The sequence below is a fragment of the Martes martes genome (genome assembly GCF_963455335.1).
Source record: "Martes martes genome assembly, chromosome: 8".
Classification (NCBI taxonomy): Eukaryota; Metazoa; Chordata; class Mammalia; order Carnivora; family Mustelidae; genus Martes; species Martes martes.
The window spans coordinates 60,816,911-60,842,003 of NC_137895.1; the positions used below are offsets into that span (position 1 = coordinate 60,816,911).

General features: G+C 34.6%; 1 protein-coding gene across 1 annotated transcript in view; it reads left to right on the forward strand.

Moving 5' to 3' along the window:
- PIK3C2G (phosphatidylinositol-4-phosphate 3-kinase catalytic subunit type 2 gamma) overlaps positions 1–25,093 on the forward strand; it is a 343,791-nt gene that overhangs the window by 297,537 nt on the left and 21,161 nt on the right. The window contains exons 30-31 of the mRNA XM_080811598.1: positions 4,921–4,996; positions 16,112–16,206. Coding sequence (XP_080667724.1) covers positions 4,921–4,996; positions 16,112–16,206 — 171 coding nt within the window. The remainder of the gene's footprint in view (positions 1–4,920; positions 4,997–16,111; positions 16,207–25,093) is intronic.

Below are 25,093 nucleotides of genomic sequence, written 5' to 3' on the forward strand. Positions count from 1 at the left end.
GACAGAAGTGAGGTTCGATAACAGATGTGTTGGTGGACGCTTATAGAAATTCTTTTCCATTTTTTCTGTCAATAAAGAGATAGCCTTGAGAAGACTGAAAGGGAGGGGAAGTGTGTGGGCATGTTGGGGAGCAAGGATAAGTTATTAAATAGACCTATAGATGAATAGAGGAATAAATGGACTACTGACACATATAGCTTGCCAGAAAATCTTAAAAACCAACTTGAGGGTAGTGGGCATGAGGTGATAGTAAGACCAGTAAAGTGTGGTTGAGTGCTTTTCTCCAGGAACATTCAGCAGGCCTGCTGCAGTTGCAGAGTTGGCAGAGAATAACCCAGGTTGGGTTACTGACAAATATATAATAAAATAAAAGGAGAGAGGGCCAAACAAGTTGAAAGAAATATGCAATGGAATTATTAGTATCAATCATGAGATACAAATTGTCCAAGAAGGAACATGAGAATATGAAATGAGTAAGGCCAATGAAAAGGTCTTAGAGTCAACAAATTGTTTGAGTTGTATAACTGGAGGGAATGAGCTGGAAAGGAAGAAGATGGTGATAGTAGACTAAGCAGCTAGAAATCAAGGTAATGGAAGAGCTTTCTTCACTGATCAAGATCAAGGGACCAGGAGTGAGTGACTAAGTGGGATGCAGAACAAAATCAATGGATGAGAGGAGTTCAAAAATAAAGAAGGTAACCACAGGGAAGGATAATTTATGTGAATATTAAAATAAGTATGAATTATGTCAAGTACTATTGAAGACAATACAATGTTCCAAGGTGGAAAATGTTCAAGGAATGAAGATCAGTGACCTAAAGATCAGTAGACAAGTGCAACAGCAAGTGAGGAGGGCAGGATAATCAGCAGACATGATCTTCAAAGCAGAGTATTTTTATAAAAGAAGAACAAAGGGAATTTAGAAGACCAAGGAGATGCAAAGAGGAGACCTACCTCACAACCAGGACTGGGATTATAAATGGAATGGGAAAGAACACAAATGCCATTTTAGAGATTTAGTGGGAAATCAGAATGGAATGCTCAGAAAATACAATATATTGAGCATATGAGGAATTTTACTGATGATATTCTCCTAAACTGGCTGCTGTTTTTTTTTCCTTTCCTCCACAATGCTACACTGTCATCTTTCTAAAAATATCTAATTGTGATGCTTTTCTGCTTAAAATTCATCAATAGGTCACAGTAGTTTCAAGCTTGTGTAGCGTTACCATGTTCTAGGACTCCTACAGAATTCTCTCTACCCACATCTCCTACCTGTCCCCCATATGCATTCTTCACATCTGTAGGCCATTGGCAGTAGTAACAGAGGTGGTCCTGGACTTATTGATTATGCTCTACCACTCTTTGTTTGGGGGCTTTTTTTTTTTTTTTTTGGTACTAGTTTCAATCAGTGAATCACTTATGCTATCTAGTATTCAGTTTTCCCACTTCTGGAATAAAGTAATTAAATTCAGAGGGTTTTGTTGTTGTTGTTTTTTAACCTGGGAAACGATTACCTTTTGAAGGATTAAGCGGGAAAGCAACATTCCTCGTAACGTAAGAATCTCCTAAGTGTATTGCAGGACATTTAGGATAAGTGGCCTTGGCCATTAATTGCCAGTTGTATCCTCTGAGACAACCAAAAGTGTGCTCACACATTTTCTAGACACTTCATATTGCAGGGTAGTGAGATAAAATGCAGGCCATCCAGTTAAATTTGAATTTGAGATAAATATTTTTTTAGAATAAGTATGCTGTTCCTGTACCATATGTGAGTGTGGTGCATAAACAATGAATTTTGGAACACTGAAAAAAAATAAAATAATATTTTTTAAAGAAAAAAGAAAATAATACACATATATATAAAATACAATAAAGAAAAAAATAGAATAAGTATGTTGCGAATACTGCATGGACATCCTCTCTTTTTATTTGCTATATCTGCCAGCCCTACATATGGGCAATACTGTTAAGTAGGATTATACTTGCAGTTCATGTAAAAATGTCACCTGTAAAGTTGCTCAGTATACAACTTACATAGCTAAATATAGCCACATTGCTTAGGAGTCAATACAAACCCAGTTGAGAACATTAATCTAAGTTATCAGTAAGAACAATTATAGCTACTGACATTTCTATAACTCAAACTACCCAGTGGTGCAATGTGCTAAAAAGCAGAAGGAGACATGTCCATGAGTAAAGTCAAGTCAGAGAAAATTTTAAAATCAATTATTTTAAGATCCAGCAACATTACTTTTACTATCCTCTTCATCTCTTTCATTGATTTCTGCCTCCCTTGACACTGAATCATGTTTCTCCTCAAGAATGAAAACAATCTTGTTACAATAAGGAATTAGTATTTAGTATGTCACCCACACCGGAATTACAAATGAGGATTTCAAGGATATGACAGTGTAAACACAAGGGAATAATTAGCTAGTGGTGACATTTCAGATACTAATTGGGAAGATATTCTGCCTCCTATTGAAGTTTAATAACCATTGGGTGGTGAGGCCAAAATGTCACCAGAGAAGAATAATTGACAAGTTGTCAAAAGGCCAAAGAAGGTCAAATTTTCTTCGACAAATTCTGTACAGTCTTAAGTTTGTCTTCAAGCTTTCAAAATAAGAAAACTTGGTTCAGTCAGTGTCCTGAATATGGATACATTTCTTGAGGATAGAGTCTTATTAAGCAAGCTCACAAGAGATTAATACATAGAGATCAAAACTGGTAATTAACTAATTTACGATGTATAAAATTGCTACATAGATAAGAATATTTGTATTGGAAAACCAATGTGTTCTATATCTAAAGAGAGATCTCAGTTCTGGTTAAGATATTAAGAAATATCTACTGAGCAAAAATACTATATTAGATATGAGTGAATAAATGACAATCCCTCTTGATACCTTATTGACTAAACTAAAGGAATAGGAAAGAAAACGTGATAAACATTGGGCAAATGGGTGGATAGGAGTGGAAAGGATGGATAATGGAAGGAGTAGAAAGATAAGGAGGTGAGAGAGCATAACACACTTGAGGAAATAAATATAATTCAGCCATAGTTAAGCATAAAATAACTGGAGGAGAAATGCTGAGAGATGAAGAGGGAAAATGAGCATTATCCCAATCAAGAAAGGTCATACAAGCCTTGTGAAGCAGTTGACCTATTTCTTAAGAGCAATGGGGAGCCACTGCCAGATTTTAAGCAGTTAACTGTTAGATTTTTACTCTGAAAGATCAGTTTGACAATTAAATGGAGAATAGATTCAATCAAAGGGTAACGGGATAAGGCTTAGAGAAACACTCTGCTGTAATCTGGGTGAGAAGTAATGACACTGGAAGTCAGAAGCATACCTGAAAGGAAGAAAATGGATGGTTGCGATATTTAAGAATTAAAATCAGTAAGACTTAGCAATAAATATTATGTGTAGGGTAAGGGAGAACAGAGAGTCTAAAAAGATACACCTTATTTTGAGTCTGCACATGAGAAGAAGTAGCGATTTGAGGGCAAAGAAAATGCATTTACTGGTGCACTTTTCAGTTTTAATTGTCTTTCCAATAGTCAAGGAAGCCAACAAATAGATATTTTGAAATAGTAGGCTGAGGCTCGGAAGATAGATCTGGGATTAAGGTTTAGATTTGTACATCATTATAGACACCACCAAAAGGGATAACATCACCCAGAAAGAATGGGTCAGTAATTAGAGGGACGGCCTGGAAATGAGGAACACTTGAACTTATATTACAAGCAAAAGAAAAGGAGCCTGAGGAAAAACAGTTCAAAAAAAAAAAGAGAGAGAGAGAGAGAGATGGTGGGACAGATAGAAGCAAAACTGGGAGAGCTTAGGATCATAAAAGCAAATGAAAGAGAGTTTCTCACTAAAAATGGAACAGCTATATAAAGGCCAAGAAAATCCCCATTGGATTTGGAGGGGAAAAAAAGACATTTGAAAAGAAAAAGTTGTTAAAAATAATGGTAAGAGGGGCGCCTGGGTGGCTCAGTGGATTAAGCCTCTGCCTTCAGCTCAGGTCATGATCTCAGAGTCCTGGGATGGAGCCCTGCACCGGGCTCTCTGCTCAGCGGGGAGCCTGCCTTCCCCTCTCTCTGCCTGCCTCTCTGCCTACTTGTGATCTCTCTCTCTCTGTCAAATAAATAAATAAAATCTTTAAAAAAATAATAATGGTAAGAACATTTTTGGACAACAGTTAGTGGCAGAAAACTGAGTGGTATAAATCATAGAATAGAAATTGAAGAAGTTGAAGCCATATGAATGTTGGCAACTTAAGTTTTGTCAAAGAGGTGGGAAATAACACAGGGTTTGAAAAGGGCATTCTTGACAAGGTATTGTCCATGTGTGAGTACACTTTGTGTGGTTTGACTCTTCTGTTTGCTAGTTGTTAATGAAAAGACTACTTTATATTGGTGAGAAGGAAAGGAAAAAGGTAAATCTACTGAAGTACAGCCTGAGGTATTCCACAAGGTTCCCGATAAGGAAGGACTAGAATCCCGGTCATAGATGTAGGGATCACCACTGGGTGCTGTGTTAGTTAGCTCGGGCTTCTTTAACAAAGTACCACACACTGGGTGATTTAAACAACAGAAATACATTGCCTCCCATTTTTGGAACTGAAAGTCTGAAATCAAGGTGTCCACAAGATTGGTTCCTTCTGATAATTGTGACAGAAAAAATCATTCCATGCCTCTCTCCTTGACTTACAAAAGATCATCTTTGGCCCGTGTCTCTTCACATTGTCTTTTCTACATGAATGTTTGTGTCTCAACTTCCCCTTTTTCTAAAGACACCAGTCATATTGGATTAGGGGTCCATCCCCCCATCACAGGGGTCCCACCTGTGAATAGGAGCAATGAATAAATATAAGATATGAAGAAACATTATACTTTGTCTTATTTTTCAGAGTGATTGTGTGCTTAGTTTTTTCCTCTCTGAGCCTGTGCAACAAACAATTGAAGAATCATCACTTGTGGACCTAGGCAAGTAATGGCATCAGTATTATTATGTATAATTTTTGAGTTTCTATATAATTGTGCAAAAAAATCACAACAATATTATTTTCAACTTTCAAATTACAATCTCTTTAAAGAATAAGCTTTAAGGGTCTTTTCTAACTATTTCCAAAGATTTTTAACCCCTTAAAAAATGTTCAAGTTAAATTGAACCAATGTATTTTTGACAATTATAATAACTACATGAAGTCACACTATTAACTCATTTCAGTTAATTGTGCTTTGAGGTGGAATTGCATTTCAGAGACATTTCCCCCTGCAGGTAAGTCTTCCAGTTTACTCAACAGTTTAGGAAGCAACAAAAATAAATATTAGGCAATAATAATGATTATGAATTATCTCACAGTTTCACTCTTATCTTTTAAAGCTCAGTAATTACTCTGCCTCCCTCATGAAGTCTTCTTTTTATTATCTGGACCCCAAACTAGCCCAGCACAATTATCCACCCTATTCTCTGTCAAATGTGTGTTAATTCTAATGAACTTTTCTAGTATTTCTCCTAGATCAGAAGGGACTCTCTCTGAATGTCCCATCAATTTTAAGGATTCATAATAAAATTCTGTTGCCAGTAGTTATCCAATACTGAGACTAGTTTTTATCTCACACAAGATTTGCAATCCTGTAATTTGCTAGACCTCGCCCCCCTTTCCTTTGCAACTCCGTCTTTATTTTATCCATATCCTCCTTCTGATTCTTTGCCTTTAAGATGAGGCCCATCGGCGTACCGCCTCTGCTCATATCTGCCACTATGGTTTCCTACCCTTAGGTGCGTAGGTCTATCCAATCAGATCAAGTTGAATAGTGTAATCACTTATTAAGTTGTATATTTATGTGTGTGTCTGCCTCCTCTTCTCTTAAACTGAAGTAACTTTAAACTGACGACTCAGTTCCCCACTATGCACTGCTCTGCACTCACAAGCTCCAAATTAATATAGGAGGATTGAACCTCTCTCATTCCCCTATGTTTTACTCATTTGGTGTCACTCTCTAAGACACTTTGCTTAAATAGCCAAACCATAAACGTTAATAAGTAAATAAAGTCATTTCTTATAACTTATAGCATGTGTCTAAAGAACAATATCCACAAAAAATATTTCCTTTTTATTGTCATAGTACACAAATATTTAATAAATACCTTCTTTCTAAAAATACTTGGGATTTTTTTTTTAAAGCTGGGGGTATTTTTTACCATTAACATTTATAAACTTGAATTAATCAAATTAAAAAAAATAAGGTTACTGATTTCTTGAGTTGTCAGACATTTTAAAAAGTAATAGGTTGACCTTTATTCTGTCATCAAAGTCCTTAAAGAAAATTGATTCTCTATGTACTGAAAAATTAAACTGTGGATCACTATCAATATTTTAGTTTTGTGATAGTATTATTTCTCTGTAAGGTATCTGAAATTCATAAGCACACACAAAATTAGGATAGTTATTGTAAAAAATAAAATGGTTGTTTGAATTTTTTCTCCTTCACTTATTGCTTACTACAGCATACGATATTCAAGACTTGTTTTGGCAGAATGATGATGGACAAAAGATTTGATTCTCAATATCTGGTTGCATATGAAATATAGCCTATTGTTTTAAAACAATAGAACACATCTTCTAAACAGAATATGCAAATCACTACAACAAACAAGGATGAGCAGGACATTGGTCCTCCTTGTATTTAAATTATTTTCTTTTCCTAACTTCCAAGTTCTTCATACTTTTGTCAAGCTCATAAACAAGAAAGAACATTATTTATTTTAAGCACTATTCTTGTCAGTTAGTTGAAACTTTCTGCTTCTGTTGTTAAATGATTAGAGGAAAAAATTATTCAAATGTGTTAAAATATTGGTTGACATAGGATGACCTTAAGCAAAAATCTCAGACTTTACTATATTTACTACCTCTACTAACAAATTGAGTAGATTCTGGATAACTATGTATCTAAGCACATGACTTGTGAAGATAATAGTAATAATTTATAATCCTGGATCTGAGAGATATTAATATTCCTCTGCCTTTACTCACCAACTAAACATGCTTTGGTAGAACAATATAAGTATAACTTTTTAAACTGCCAATCCAGTCATCATTCCTCTGCACTTCACACTTTCCCTTGGTTTCTCTTTGCCGTTAGGTAAGCCAGTGTCATGGGCTTGTGACCAGTGCAGTGACACTAAGCACAGTGCTTAGAAAGGTCCTGCCTTTGGTTTAATACTCAGCTGTCACTGTCTTGAAATTCTTAATAATTTTTGTAAAAGGAATCCCATATTTTCATTTTCATATCACCAAGCCTCTGAAATTATGTAGCTACCCCTGCCCTTAGGATAAAGACCAAAATCTCATGATGGCATCCCAGCAGAATCTGGCATCCCCCAATTTCCCTTTCCAGCCTTAATAGCAGGCCCTTCCCTATCTTGATTCTTGTGTTTTTCCAGTTCTTCAACTGAGACAAGCACCTCAGCACCTAACAGATGCACCTTTCTCTGCGCCTGTACCACTTGACCCTATTCTACCTTCTCCTATATATATATATTTTTTTTCATCCTTCAGCTGTCATCTTATTTGTCTTTGCTATATACTCCTAAAATGATTTTTCTTCAAAATTATTGCAATGTTGTTTATGGCTCATGTGTGTCTTTGTAGACTAGAAATCCATGAAGATATAATCCATGTCCACATTGCTCATCATTGTATCCCCAGGGCTTAACACGGTGTCTAGATTCTCCATCAATAATTACTGAATAAATTATTGACGATAGAAAGAACAATGGAAGACACATTTATATTCTCTACCATGGTTGCTTGTCATGGTAGCTTTTGTCCATAAATAGGACAAAAGAGAAGAAATTAAAACCCCAAATCACGCTACTACTTCCACACTTACCACTTCCTGTAGCAATGTCCTGGCACAATGAATTCACTGCCTCCCCACCACTAGAATTCTCTTGAAGTATCACCTAGAAAAAAATCTTCTACAGATTATCACATTAAATATCATGGACTCAACCACACTCAACCAAAGCACTACTCAGAAAGTTGCTGGATTTTATTTTGTATATTCTTAACTCTCTACTGGCATGATCCTCTATAGTCCTTCCAAATTAATATAGGTCCCATGCCAAATAGTACCTCCATTAAAATATAAAATTATTGGGGTGACTGGGTGGCTCAGTGGGTTAAGCCTCTGTCTTCAGGTCGGGTTGTGATCTCGGGGTCCCGGGATCGAGCCCCACATCAGGCTCTCTGCTCAGCAGGGAGTCTGCTTCCCTCTCTCTCTCTGCCTGCCTCTCTGCGTACTTGTGATCTCTGTCTGTCAAATAATCAATAAATAAAAATAAAATCATATATATATATATATATATATATATACACAAAATTATCCATTCTCCACCAGTACACAACACCAACATGCAAAAGATAGATTTTTGCCAAGGTATAGAGACAATAACATAGGTAATAGAGTAGAAAATGATCGAAGACAGCAGTTGTCAAAGTGAAGAGTATGAATTAATGAGCATGTTTAGATGCCATTGATAATTACAAATGGTTACAAACAGGAGCTTTTAATCATTACCTCACATCAGTACCTCCAATTGGAGATGCTAATTTAAAAGGGAACTTAAAGCCACAGTCTTCATGGCAGAGTCTCTCTGGTCAATGTTACTGTTACTTGCTCTAGCAGAGCCCAGATCAGTTATCTGTGGGTAGAAGTATGGTACCAGGTTTTCAATGTAAATTTTAATGATACAGAAGGGGAGGGCTAGGACTACTTATAAATACTTATTTTAAGTTGTTTCTGAAAGTAGAAACCTTTAAAATATTATGCATTTTACTATATTATATTATATCATATAGTATGTTTCCAATTAGAAAATTATTTTAGACTTTTACCTGTGGCTGATGTGGGCAGGAAAAGATGAAAAGAAGATGAGAGGAGAGTTTCTCTAATTACTTCCTTTCTAATAGCTGGGTATCAAAGATATCACTAAAATCTAACAAGTCAGACAATAAAAAAAATCTTAACATATATAATATTAGTGTTAGAGAAACACTAAGATCATACATTGAATATAATTGGGAGGTAGATGAAAGAAAAGTGTAAAAGATTATGCACACTAATTTTATCTCTTTCTATTAGGTAACAAATATTGTCCAAAAAATAAAAGTCTAAGAGTACTAAATTAAAGTAACCACCAGAACTAAAGTAAAAGCTTTTCTAAGTATCACAAGTACATAAAAATAAAAACAAATTCCTTAGCCGAAGACTTCCTTTAAAAATCATAAAAACAAAAATGTTGTAATTTCTTTAATAACATAAAACAGGAAGAACAGAGAAAATAGGTGGCATTTAGGCTAAGAAGCATTGAATTAAACAAGAATGCAAGTTTCAACTATAAGTACAATTCTCAATAAAGATATGAGTTGTTATACATAAATAATGCAATATATGATATATATATATCAATTATATGAGAGCAACATATATAAAAGAGAAATTATGGAACATTCAAGGAAAAATATATAATAGACCGGTAATAGGATATTCTAATTCACTTCTTTTGATTTATGAAAGACTGAAAAAAGTAAGTAGATACATCAAAAACTAAGTAGTAAAATTAATGAGGCAAAATTTATTAATTTATATCAAATTCCTTATCCTGAAAATCATGAAAATAGAGTATATATTAGGCCATAAAGAAAATTTCAATTAATCCTAAAAAGTAGAAATAGTACAGATACATTTTCTAATCATGAGAAAGTAAAGTGAGAAATTAATTTTAAAAATTCAGAAAAGTAAAAGATACTTGTTTGGAGATTTTAAAAAAGTAAGCTCCTTTGAACAACTCTTGGGCCAAAAGGACTTAAAAAACAAAATTGCAGAATTTCTAAAGAATAGCTATACATCTCAGAAACCATAGAAGAAAGATAAAGTAATGCTCAATAATTGGAATAAGACCATAAAACAAACCAAAGGAATAAAAAGAAAGAAAGAAAAAGAAATGGATGAAGATTCAAGTAGAGATTAATGAGTTAGAACACAGAAAAAAGAATAAATAAATTTGGAAGCTAAAAGAACACAAAGAAATAGAGAAGCCAGTAGTTAAACTAATTAATTAGAAGTTAAACTAATCAAAAGAATGGAAGGCAAATGCAAATATATAAAATACAAAAGGAGAATCAAGAAGTAACCATAGAAGAAGATGAAACTGAGGAACAGTAAGAGACTAGTTTGCTCAAGCATATAAGACTAAACTTGTAAATCTACCTGAAATAGTGTTCCAGGAAAACAATTTATTCGCCCTGGAAAAGATCAAGTTTGAAAAGAAAATGCTTCAAAAAGTGATGTTTAGAACAGTACCAAGTTCAGATGATTTCCAGAGGGAGTCTACAAAACCCTTAAAAAGTAGATAATTCCACTGTTATTTAAACAATTCCAAAGCAGAGAAAAGTAAGGAAATTTTTCCATATTATTTTTATGAAGCACATAAAGTATTTATGCCAGTAGCTTCAAGGATATAAGAATAAAAAAGGGATTACAAACTAATCTCACTTCAGAGTATCAGTGGAAAATTCTAAGTAAAATACTTGCCAAAATAATCCATCAGCACACTAAAGAAATATAATTCACCAGGACCAGAAATGCAGGAATGGTTCAATATTAGTAATATACAGTATTGATGTTATCATCTTAAAAGATTTAAGGAGTTTAAAAAACAAGGCAGAGGATCATAGGGGAAGAGAGGAAAAAAATGAAACAAGATGAAGCCAGAGATGGAGACAAACCATAACAGACTCCTAATCATACTAAACAAACTGAGGGTTGCTGGATGGGAGAGGAGAGAGGGATAGGGTAACTGGGTGATGGATATTGGGGAGGGTGTGTGTTGTAATGAGCACTGGTTATTATATAAGACTGATGAAGCACAGACCTGTAACCCTAAACCAGATAATACATTATATGTTAATTAATTGAATTTAAGTTTAAAAAATAAAAAATATAAATAAATAAATAAATAAATTTCGAAGATTTACAGAGAAAATCATATGGTTGTCTCTATAGACCCTGAAAAGGAACTTGATAAATTTCAATAAACTTTCTTGACAAAGCACTCAAATAAAAACAAATGGTTAATGCTTTAACATGAGAAAGTTATCTATCTTGGCTCTCCAAAGCCCACATCAGGCATGACAGGGAAACAGTAGAAAAGCGTTTCCACTGAAATATAAAATAAGACACTATACCCATGATCATCACAATAACCAACAGGTGGCTCACTCTTTCACCTCCTTCATGTTTTTGCTCAAAATTTACTTTCTCAATGAGAAAACCCTGATTATCCCACCTACAGTTGCAAACTGACCCTTATTCTGCTAGTCCCCAGTGCCTTCATCATGTTCTGGGTTTTTTTCCTTATCATTTATTATATTCATCTTATCATAAATTTCACTTATTTATTGTGTGTTTTGCTTTTTTATATCTCCCTCACCACTATAGAAATACAAAGAGAAGAATTTGGTCTAATCTGTTCCAAGGGCCTAGAGCAGTGCCTTGTCCATAAAATGTCAATAAAAATTTGTGAAATGAGTGTATGAAATTGAAAAAAAATTAAAAACAAATTTTGGCAAAAAGAAGACAAAACAAACAATGTCTACCAGTAATATGATCCTATACCTAGAAAAAAAAGAATCAACTAAGAATCTATCACAAATGATGAAGACACATTAAAGGTATCAGGGACCAAATATAGATATATAGCTATCTATTGCATTTAAGAATATGCAATAGAATACAGATAAAAGAATAAAGGTAGAAGAAAGATAGAAGAAAGATCCCATTTGAAATAACAGCGGGAAAAATACCTAGGAATAAATTGAACAGGAAGTGTGCAAGATCAAATGAAGAAAACTTTTAAACATTACTTGGGAATTTCAAAAATGCCTCAAATGAATGAAAAGACATAGCATGTTCTTACATAGGAAGATTCTACATCATAAAGATGTCAGATATTTCTGATTTAATTTTGAATATATTTTTTAAAATATTAATGGATTTATTTTTAACTAGATAAGTTAATTCTTCAGTTCATAAACAAAAACAAACAAATAAAGGCCAAGAAAATTTAACAAACGCATAAAGGTAAGACTAGCCCTACCATATCTAACACTCATTACAAAGCCTCAAAAATTGAAACAGTGTGGTGTTGACCTAAAAAGGATGAATAAGTAGAACATTATAGAATGTCCATAAATAGAGTCAAATACATTCAAGGATTTAATATGTGATAAGACCACTATGGGAAAATTCAGTAGTGTTGAGATAGCATATTTCACACCGTGTGCTAGGAAAAATACCAAATGGATGAAAGACTAAATGTAAATAACAAAGCCATGTATATGACAAAGAAAACATAGAAAAAAATCCTTTATAACCTGAGGATGACCTAGTATAGTTATGACTACAAATCCAGAAGCCATGATAATTTTGCAGGATATAAGAAACTATAGCAAAGTTTTAAAAAATTCAAAGATAAATGATAAAATGGGTGAAATATTTGCAATTTATTACAAACAGTTGGTTATCTAATAATAACCATCTCCTAGAAATTGGTAAGAAAAAGGCCAACAACAAACAGAATAATGTATAAAGAATTTGAAAAGAAAATATGGATAAAGAATACAGAGGCTCATAAACAAAAGAAAGGATCCTCAAATTCACTCATTATAAAAATGCAAATTAAAATTACACTGATACCATTTTTAACTCATCAGATTGGCAAAAATCCAAAAATTTAATTAATAAGCTTGGTTACAAATCAGCAGGCACTCATACACTGCTGGTGGTAATGCAAATTGGTACAACCTCCATGGAAAGTGATTTGGCAGCATTTATCAAAATTACAAATGCTAATATTCTTCGACCACCAATTCTGCTGTTGGAAATTTATCATATAATATTTGTGCACAGGTATACAAAATGCCGTGCATACAAAGATGTTTTTGTGGCATGGTTTGTAACAGCTGGAAAACATTGGAGACAACCCACATGCCCATCAGTGGAGAACTGGTTAAATGAATTATGGCATTTCACATAATGGAATAATATGCAGCTATACTTAAAAAAACAAAGAAGCTTTGACTGAATATAAAAATTTCTCCAAGATCTTTGTGCAGAACAATAAATGTGCTATTCCATTTGTGGAAAAGCGGGGAGGGGGGCAATAAAAGTACTTATTCATTTTTGCTTATATGGAGAAACTGTGGAAGGATGTGTGTCCCTCTGGAGGGATATGTGGGAAGCTAATGAAATAATGGTGGGGGAATTGGGTGGATAGGTGTTAGGAATGGGAGGAAGATGTTTTATTGTATACTTTTAAAGTAAATTCTTATTTTTTTAGTTATATGAATATATTATCATCTGAAAAAAGATTTTGAAATACTGCTTTTTAACATTAATGGACACTTTATGCATAATAAGGGCTGTATTAGCTCCTAAAGTGTCATGCGTTCAAACATTTCAACATAATCTTCTGAGGATCAATAATTTTTTAACAGCTCTTAAGATTATTATAAATGGTTGGATTAAGCATAACAGATTCTCCAGACTAATTTGAAGCAGAAAATCAAAATATTGCAGCCTCTTTTTGTTCATATGGAACTATTCTCAAAATTCTCCCTCTCTGGTTTCTTCATTTAAACTCTTTCCCTTAGATTATCGCCCCTTCTTTGCCCCTTTACAGCAAGTTGTTTAAGAACATAGACTTTAAAGATCATTTAACGCTGCATGGTTTATTGTCTGCATGACCTTTGACCAAATGCCTTTGTTTCCTCATGTGTAAAACAGAAGTAGCACAAACTTTTTGGATTTGCTATGAGGATTGAATTAGTTCATATATATAAAGCTCTTAGCCCAATGTCTGGCATACAGTAAGAGTTCTAGAAATATTAAGTACCTCTGCTATTACTATATGGAATACTAAAACTTCCCGGTGGCTTGAATTTTCACTGAATTCTGAACTCTGCCATGTATTGATGGATACTGGCTACTATTCTTACACTGGAGTTTCAGAGTGTAGTAACACTTCAGTCAGTTCAAGTAACAGTTATATGGTTACTATTTAGATACTCAATCATAAATTTAATACTAATTTCTTACTTTCAAATTAAAACTCCTCTGATTAAACACATTGAGTTTCTATGTAGTAATCTTTTCACTTTATTCAAAAATAATGTTCATTGTGCATCAAAAAGTCATCAGCATTTTTAACATCCTCACACCAAAAATCCAATTACATTTTTTTTTACTGTGAAAGCAGTTCACCTCAGTACTATACTCAGAATTATCTCATAGTATCTCTAACTCACACTGTCTCAAATAAAATTATCAAATAAAAATATTTAAAGGAAGAATATTTTTATTATTTTTACGTGATTACCATTTCAATTGTAAGAAGCAATGCCAATTTTAATTATTTCAATGTCAATAATCCACGTGAACAATAACATTAATTAATATTACCTATGTACAATGTGTAAACCACTTTTACAAACATGTAAAAATCTTTGGAAAAGGAAACATACTAGTCAGGTTTAATTATCAAAGATTAAAGAGTTTTAGAGAGCTGAGGCTGACTCTTAGAAAACAATGTGGACCGCGATGAGCCCACAGTAGAACATTGCCAAATTTCTTGTTATTAATAAACTTCTAACTTCCCTCAGAGAATATACAACCGGAATAACCAATAGAAATACCAGAAAAACTATAAATTATGTTTAATTTTTGGGCTGTAAACCAGAAATTTTAAATTAAAAAACCAAAGCCTTCGTTTTAAAGCTGGAATGATACAACTTGAAAAACATAAGACTACTTTTGTTATTAAATAAATGTTTAGTGTGACATTATGGAGCAGGCACTGATTTATATACCCCTTGTGGATGTAGGAAAAAAGTACGCCTTGAGGGAGATTATAATCCACTAAGCAAACTAAGGCATGTAAGATAATAATTATGATACAAATATTAAGTGATAAGGGCTGTGCTAGGGGAGTTCAAAGTGAGGTAACCGCAGAAGCTATTTTGCATTTTAATTAGGCCTTTTAGAGAGATGAAAGTTCAATAGCCAAAAATGGTGGAAGAGGTCATTTCAAATACAGAGAATAATATGAGCAATGCCTGAAAGGAAATAGCAGAGCATGTTTGTAGAATTGAACGTACAGACTACAGCATGGAATAGTAACAGTGGGAAATAAAAAACAGAAAGATTCAATAAGAAGCAGCAACATAAGCCTGAGAAATTCAGGGTTTTTTTCATAAGCACTGGAAAGCTATGAACCATACTTTGATCAAAAGAATAATTTTAGGAAGTTGCTGTAGGAAGAATATACCAGTAATTGCATACAAATAGATTTGGGTTTTAGAAGAGGAGAAGAGAATGTTCTAGTAATTTAGACAAGAGATTCTTATGCTTCTGAACAAGGAGCTATGGAAACACACAGGATAAAATGAATGCAAATATATGGAGAAGACTATTACAAATTGCAAACATTTATGGAGAGATTACATTGTGAAAACTTTTGAATTCTCAGTTGATCATCTAAACTATCCTGAAGTAGGTAACTATTATCTCCATTTTAAGGAAGTCAATTAACTTAGTCATAAGTTAATTATACACACAGAACACAGTCTTAAGTATAGTTCTGAGACCTGAACCCCAGGCTCACTGACTTTTAAAGCCAACACTTCATGCTCTTTAATACTTAAACTTACTGTAATGAATGTTGAGAAAACGGGAGCCAAAAATGGCACTAGGTTTTCAATCTTAAATAATTGGGAAAAATAATCAATCAAAACAAACACAAAATCAATCAAAAACACAAAATATGAGGAGAAAGGGTTTGTTCGGGTTGATTAGACACAAATCCCATCTTTAACCAACTCAGTTTCCTAAAGAGTATTGTGTTTTTTGCATGATCGAAAGAATGTTTCTTTTGCAGATTATTCATTGGTTCCATTTTAGGCTTTAATGTTTAATTTTTCCTGCAATGAACCACTTCCAATTTAACCCACCAAAATTCTATTGCTTTATCAGGTGAGAAGTTTCCTGACCAGACGCCTAAGGTGCAGTTAGTGATATCACATGAGGATACAAAGCTGACCATCCTAGTGAAACACATGAAGAACATTGTAAGTTTATTATTTCTAATAAGAAACATGTAAACCTACATTTAGAAATCACTTTCCTCTTTCCGGCAATTAATGTCAACATTAGTAAGAGGAATGGGGCCAGCCACCAAGTTTAAGTGAAGAACAGTGGGCCAATTACAATGTTCTGCCTCAGTATGAGGGCAATCTCTGGGGTAAAGACTATAAAATATTTTACAGGCAAAGTCCTAGAATGAAAATTAGACTTTACTCACAATGAAGTGTCAGGCCAAATCTAGTGAAAAAGGTTTGAAAGTGCTGGAATAGCTAGAGTATTAAGCTCCAAAGGGAAAAAGCTAGGTCCCAAGAATTTTCATCTATCTCATCCTGCTGAGCTTAGTGGAAGTAATACTCTTTGAATAATGCTGGCACTTCCTCCGTAAAGCCAGTAACTGTTAGGCTTTCCTCCCAAATGCCCACTGAGTGCATTGAGTTTATACCACCAGAACAGCTATCATGTTCTGATGTAATTACTCAAAGATATATCTTTCCCCTCAAAAAAATAATAATGGTTTGGAAGACAAGACCCCATCTTTGTATCCCAGAACCTAGAACAACAATGGTAGTTAGCTTCTAAAGAAAACTAAAAGCTATTCCATGATACCCCATTCCTCTCCGAAGATGGGCCAAGTTGGAGGCATGGAGAGCAATTGGAACATTGTTATTAAGAGAGGGAGCTTTTTGAGTCACGGTGTAATTGATTAATGGTCCCGTCTGTGTGCAGTATACAGAAAGGGTTAACTCTACGCTCTACTTCTCCAGTCTTTCTTTAATCTACTCAGACAGGTTCTCCATTTGGTAAAACTCCCTGGGGGGACTGATCGTTACAGAGAAAGTGGCACTATTTTGGTTCCCTCCCTTATGCATATAAGTCTCTTATGATGTGCTTGGAAAAACTTAAAAGACCAAACTCTTTTCATTGTAATATGCATCTGGAACATACTAGAATTTAATAAATATCTGTTCAGTGAACAAATAGTTGGCATAACTTGCAGGGGTTACATCCTTTACAAACAGTAGTAGCTAGATATCCAAGGGTGCTTGTTTGTAACTCTGTAGTGTTCATAATCTGCAATTTTTGTAATAGCTGGGAAAATATTATTAGATATGTTTTTGTAGACGTTTTACTCATTAAAATAATTATTTTCAATTGCTTTTGGTAAGATAATCATCTTAAATGAGAATAGGAGTTGTTTAAGAAATTCTTAGTCTGGGAAATGATTCAATTAGATATTATTTATGGCTATCTGTGCGTTCATAGACTTTAAGCATCTGTATAAATACATATGATAAAGTAATAGAATGTTAAGAAATAGTGTTAATCAAGTTAACAGAACTTATATTTGTATATGACAGATAATTATTAATTGAAAAGGGTGCCTGGGTGGCTCAGTGGGTTAAAGCCTCTGCTTTCGGCTCAGGTCAGGATCCCAGTGTCCTGGGATCGAGCCCCACGTCTGGCTCTCTGCTCAGCAGGGAGCCTGCTTCCCCCTCTCTCTCTGCCTGCCTCTCTGCCTACATGTGATCTCTCTCTGTCAAATAAATAAGTAAAATCTTTGAAAAAAAATAAAATCTTAAAAAAAATTATTAATTGAAAAAAGTCCTCTTGGAAATTACATATTCATTCCAGTAATGTCATTGCTCAAAACCGTTTTAGAACATGCCTGTTGATGTTGCTTTTAGATCTAGCACATAAACCACACAGTAAACTGGTGATATTACTCAACAGTCATGCCTAATAGTTGATCAAAAGTGGTATTAACCAATTTGGTCACCCATTTTATTCACCAGATAAAATCCCCAAATTAATTTTGACGGTTTTCAAAAATGCATTTTGTAGCGAGGTGAAGTGGCACTAACAGTAAGAATATTCAAAACAAATGTGATGCAGGCATGAAGGGGGGGAGGGGGCGAGTAAGAGCAGAAATGTAAGATGTAGATCCAGTGATGGGTAAGTGGCAAATGACAAGGTGAATCCTACCAAAAGTAAAAAAACATGCAGGACCCCTAGAGCCCCTCCATTGCCAATGTTCTCTGAAAGAAAGTTTCCAATAATGAAGTGATACTTCTTGCAGTCTGCCTTCTCAGTCTAAAAGCAGTTCCTCTGTTCTCCCCCGAATCTTAGCATTGCCCTGGAATTCATTGCTACACCTCTTCTCTTTTCTATTTCTAGCCCTTTGGCTTTAAATAGCACTTACATGTCTTTCTCTTCCATATTTATAACACCAGCTTGGAATTCTCCCTAAAATCCAGAGCTGTATGTATAACTGATTACTCAACAACTCTAGTAGACATTGAATAGGCATCACAAACTTAAGATACACCAAATCAAACGTCTGGTTATTGTCCCCTACACCTGCTTCTTTTGCAATATTTCTCATGTCAGGAAATAACACCTTCATCCTACTATTTGCTCAAGTTATAGTCCTTAGAGTTGTTTTGACATCTCTCACAAACTACAACCAATTTATCAGCAAGTTCTGCCAGCTCTGCCTTCACAATAAATCCAGCATGCCACCACTTTGCCCCTTCACTGCTGCCACAACTACCATAACTGGTTTGAGCCACCGTCATCCCCCACCAGAATCAGTGCTGTAATCCTTTAACAGGTCTCCCTGCTTCTGCCTGTATTTCTTTCTAATCTCTTCCTAACCTATGACCAGAGAATTCCTTTGAGAATAAGTCAGATCTTGTTGTTCTTTTCTCATATCCTTCTGAGGGTGAGGCTTCACATCACTTCAAGCAAAAGCCATAGTACTTATTAATGATTGAGGAGCCCTACCAGTCTGGCCTCTGTGACCTCTCCGACTTCATCTCCACAGACTCCCTCAATCACCCCACTCTAGCCTCAGTGACTTCCTTCCTGCTCCCTAAATATGACAGGCATGTTTCTGCCCCAGGACATTGGTACCTGTTATTCACCTTATCTGGAATGTTCTTCCTCAGGCTTATGGCTCCATCTCACGTCCTGAGGGACTCCATCCTACTGCCACCTTTTCAGTGAGGCCCTTTCTGACTCCTACACGTAAAACTGCAAAACCACACTTGCTGCCACTTCCAAATTTCCTTTCCTTCTTTACTTTCTCCACTTCCCTTATCACTGCTATAACCCAAGGAGCGAAAATAGTGTCAAGTACATAGTAGGTACTCAATTAATACTTTGTTGAATAAAAGAATGTCAAATTATTTCTGATGTGAACAACTAAGAATTAGGATCTTGTTCACCTTGCGAAAATCATCACAACAAAGTTCTCATACCTTGCTTTTTATCACAGCTTCCTTTAGATGACTATTTTATTTCTTCTGCTTAACTGAAGACAGAGACAACATAATGTAAATGACAGAAAATTTTATCTATAAATTCTCCACATACTTTCTTTGCTCATTTCAAGTTTTAATTAATTGTTATTTATTTTTTGATCCTTTAGTATTTTCACATGCTTAAGTAATCAGACTAAAGTTGTGTTTCATTTTATTTTAATGTTAAAATGAATTATTCTGCCTGCAGTTCTGTTCTATTTAATATTAAGTGTGATGAAAAGAATTGTTTATCTTATATTGAATCTTTGAAGCTTTGCTCTAAGAATTACTTCCCTCCTGTGAATTCACAAGCTAAAACAAAATTGCTAAAATTTTCCCCTTTTAAAGCCTAAATGATTTATTCTAGTGAACAGAGACTGACAAAGTAATGCAGTTATTTAGAAGCTTGACCAAAATCTTATAAAATAATATTTCAGTTTATATAACAAGGAAACATACAAAAATCATTTAGATTGGAAAAAATTTTTTAAATCTTTCTAGCATTTTCCCATGTAGTCCACTATAAAATGCCTCTTCCTCTGACATCTGCCTGTCTCTCTATGCATCGCAGTGTCTACAATGTCTCTCCTGGTCTCATGGATTCCCCTCATCTATGTCACTTTCACACTGTTTTCTTTTACCTGCCCCAGAATATGCGCATTCTTGAAGGCTCTAAAAGTAATCAGAAAGGATTCCAGACTCTTTCTGATATTGAATATACTCACACTGTCAGAGATTTGCCCTGTAACAAAATAATATGATTTCAAGTGAGGAACAAGGGAAACAGCACACACCTCAGATGGAGTGCTGTTTAATCCCTTCATAAGACACAAAATAGAAAAGAATAGTTGCTATATGAAAATTAACAGAAGAAAAGAAAAGAAAATAATAAGCGTTGGCGAGAATTTGGAGAAAAGGGAACCCTCGTGCACATACCCACAACAATGTAATGTAAATTGGTGAGAATGTAAATTGGTGCAACTACTGGAAAACAGTGTGAAAGTTCCTCAAAAAATTAAAACTAGAAATGCCATATGATCTAGTAATTTCATTACTGAATATTTACCCAAGAAGATGAAAACACTAATTTGAAAGGATATATGTACTCCTATATTTATGGAAGCATTATTAACAATAGCCAAGATATGGAAGCAACTCATGTGTCCATTGACTAATGGATGGATAAGGAAAATGTGATATGTGTGTGTAGATATATATATACACATATATGTGTGTATATATACATATATACATATATGTATATATGTATATACATATATATGTATACATACACATATATGTATATACATATATACATATATACATGTAGATATATAAACACACGCACATATATGTATATATACATATATACATATATACATATATGTATATATCTACATGTATATATATGTATATATACACATATACACACAATATACACACAATAGAATATTACTCAGCCATTAGAAAGAATGATATCTTGCCAGTTGTGACAACATGGATGGACCAAGAGGGTATAATGCTAAGTGATATAAGTCAGATAGAGAAAGAGAAATACCATATGATTCTACTTATATGTGGAATCTAAAAAACAAAACAAATGAATAAACAAATAAATGCACAAATAGATCTATAAATATAGAGAACAAAAATGGCATTGTTGCCGGAGTGGGGGAAGTTGCAGGAATGGGCAAATGGTTGAAGGAAAGTGGGAGAGGCAGGATTCCAATTATGGACTGAGTAATTCATGGAGATAAAAGGTATAGCATAGGGAATATAGCCAATGGTAATGTAATAGCATTGTATGGTGACAGATGGTAGTTACACTTGTGGTAATCTTAGTATAACATATAGACTTGTTGAATCACTATGTTGTACAATGTTACTAATGTGACATTGCAAGCCACCTATACTTGAATTAAAAAAGGACTTATGTAGCCTTATTATTCAATAAGCCACTTGTATAGTAATTAATTAAAAGGTCTATTTCATTTTGCTATGAATATTCATGATATTAGATCTTCCAGCTATAAACTCAGAAGCGATGAAGCAGCAGAAATTATGGGGCTTGTTTCATTCTGTGAGAAGACAAATGTATCTAGAGACAATACTGCGGTAAAAACTTGATGGCATTATTTATGGCCCTAAACTTGTCTTCTGACCCCATCAAGTTCTCCAGCAGTAAAAGAATTGGCTTCAAAAGCAAAAAGGATAAAACTTAGTTCTTATTTATTTTCTCCCTCCTCTCCTCACATTCTCCCTCTATTTTCTTTTCCTTTATTTTTCTTTTCACTTTCTTTCCAACTATTATTAGCCCAAATTTAGCTATAGGACAGAATATAAAAATACAAAAATACAAAAGATTTAAATATGTCCCTTTTATGGTTGGATTTGCTTAAATATTTGGGGTGATAGACATTGGGTACTAGATTTTAAAATACACACACACTTGGACTTTAATGCACTGAATTTTTTTTTTTTTTAAAGAAAATGAATAGGAGAGAAAGAAGTAGACTCAAACACATCAGTAAGAACCCCAGGCTAAACACACGCACATGCGCGCGCGCGCACACACACACACACACACACACATTTCCTTACATTTTAGTTTCTACTTAAGAATTTTCTTAAGTACTTAAGTACTTAAGTACTTAAGAATTTTAATGTGTATGTGTAGCTTGGAGGTTCTTACTTTTAAAATATACATTCTGTGGGGTGCCTGGGTGGCTCAGTCATTAAGCATCTGCCTTTGGCTCAGGTCATAATCTCAGGGTGCTGGGATGGAGCCCTGCATCAGGCTCCCTCCTTGGCAGGAAGCCTGCTTCTCCCTCTCCCACTCCCCCTGCTTGTGTTCCCTCTCTCACTGTGTCTCTCTCTGTCAAATAAATAAATAAAATCTTTAAACAGATTTAATAAAAAGATGTAATAAAACCTTTAAAAAAGATTTTAAAGATAAAATTTGGGGCACCTGGGTGGCTCAGTAGGTTAAGCCTCTGCCTTCAGCTCAGGTCATGGTCTTGGAGTCCTGGGATCGAGCCCCGCATCAGGCTCTCTGCTCAGCAAGAAGCCTGCTTCCTCCTCTCTCTCTGCTTTCCTCTCTGCTGACTTGTGTTCTGTGTCTGTCAAATAAATAAATAAAATCTTAAAAAAAAAAAAAAAGATAAAATTTGAAGATTTTAAAGATAAAAAATCTTTAAAAGAAATATATATACATATATATGCATATATACGTGTGTGTGTGTATAGATATATAGTGATTTTGATTCTGTAACTATGTTTTGTTTTGTTTTGTTTTGTTTTGTTTTGTTTTGTTTTGTTTTAAGAGAGAGCATGTACATGAGCCAGGGTTGTGGTGGGGAGGGCAGAGGGACAGAGAGAGAGAGAATCCCAAGCAGGCTCCGTGCCCAGCATGGAGCCAGATGTGGGACTCCATCCCATGACCCAGAGATCATGACCTGAACCAAAATCTAGACACTTAACCAACTGAGCCAGGTGCCTGTAGGTTGGTATTTCTACATCTGTGTTTTATAGGGATCTCTTGTTCTCAGAGATACCTCTATTCTTCCACATCTAAACTTGTTTTCTTCTCTCCTGCTCCCAAATATGAGCATTCCAGAAGGCTCTGTGACACAAGAGGTCCATGCACCACACTTTGAGAAACATTTTTCAAGTGGTGAATTACCCCACATACGACACTCTGCATACAATACAATGTGAGTTCTGTACATGGCACTAAGCACATTACGGTGCCTGTTGGAGAGAACACTTGGATTTAGTAAAGTTAACAAAAGAGTGTTGGGAGGGGCACCTGGGTGGCTCAGTCGGTTAAGTGGTTGACTCTGGATTTTGGCTCAGATCATGATCTTATGGTCATGAAATCAAGCTCCTTGTGGGGCTCCACACTCAGCACAGAGTCTGCTTGAGATTCTCTCTCCCTCTGCCTCCCACTCCCCACCGCGCTGCTCACACACGAGCTCTCTCTGTCTCTCTCTCTAAAAAAAAAAAAAAAAAAGTGGGAGGGGGTGCCTGGGTGGCCCAGTCGGTGGAGCAGCTAACTCGGTCTCAGCTCAGGTCCTGATCTCAGGGTCGTGAGATGGAGCCCTGCACTGGGCTCCATGCTCAGCATGGAATCTGCCCAAGTTTCTTTCTCCCTCTCCCTCTGCCCCTCCCACCCAAGCTCACTCTCTCTCTAAAATAAAATAAATCTTAAAAAAAAAAAAAAAAGAGGGCTGTGAAAATAAAACAGAGATGATGGCAAAGCTCAACATGTAAAAATAACAATGTTCTGAGTATACTTTAAAAAGTAACTTGGCTAAGTCCTCTATCCCAATTATTCAATTTTTTTAATTTAGATTTTTAAAAGAAATTTGTCATTGTTCCATCCTAGATGCACTTCAATCTAAATAAACACCAATTTCTTGATAAAAGGCAATTTTCTAATAATAATTATTCCACCAATTGTATTTGGCTTATATTTCATTAATAAAAAATTATTCTTCTAAAGTCATCCCATTACGATATTGATCTCCCATTTCAAAGAATATGCTGCAGAGCAGTGGACAGTGAAGAGTAGCCAGCCCAGATATAAATATTTCATTGTTTCATGATTTTTTTTACCAAGGAAACACCCTCAAAGACTACCAATTATTTCTTAATTAAACAAACCGTAAATTGTTCCTAAACCTATGATAAATCATATGCTAATGATAAATGATCTCTTTCCAACATCACTATCTTTAGCTAGTCCTTCCTTTGTGAACTTTACTGTTCTCAGGATAGCACTCTTTCTGAGGCTTCCTTAGTGCTCATAAATTTAAACTAGTTAATGTACATAGTGGCTTAATGATGATGGCTTCACCTTTTGCCCTTAAATGTGAAGATTTTTCCTGTAGTCAGGGCTTTAACTCTTCGAACTGATTTCCTAAAAAAATTCCATTCAGTCTTATGACTTCAAAGATTATGTGAATTACTCCTAAATTTATATCTCTACTTTAAATATTTCTCTGAACTCAATTTACATATGTTCAACTGGCTGATGGGCATGTACATTCTGATATCTTGCCATCTCTTTAAACTCAATAGTTCTAAATTATAGTTCTCTACTTTTCTAAAATCAACTCTCATTCTTGACTATTTATTTCAAAAAATTGTTGCACTGACCTCAAGTAACTCCTGATCAAAACTTCTCTATTATTTTCCATATTTTAACTTATTCCAATACTCCTATGTATAATAATCAGCAAACCCTTTTAGTTTTCTGTTACTTTTATTACTGCCAAAATCCTATTCTGTATTCTCTATTAATTTACCTGTGGATTATTTTGATTGATTTTTATGATATTCCTGTCATTGTTTTCTACTTTCTTTAATCCATTCTGCATTAAAACATCTTAAAATTTCATTTTTAACATACCAATAAAAATGCTAGTAGAATCTTTGTAAAACTCAAATTCCTCAGCCTAATATTTAAGGTACTACACAATATAGCCACACCTACCTTTATAATCATCCTCCCCAATACAAAATTTTTATTCTAGATGGCTCATTCATTGTTTACCAAACACACTCC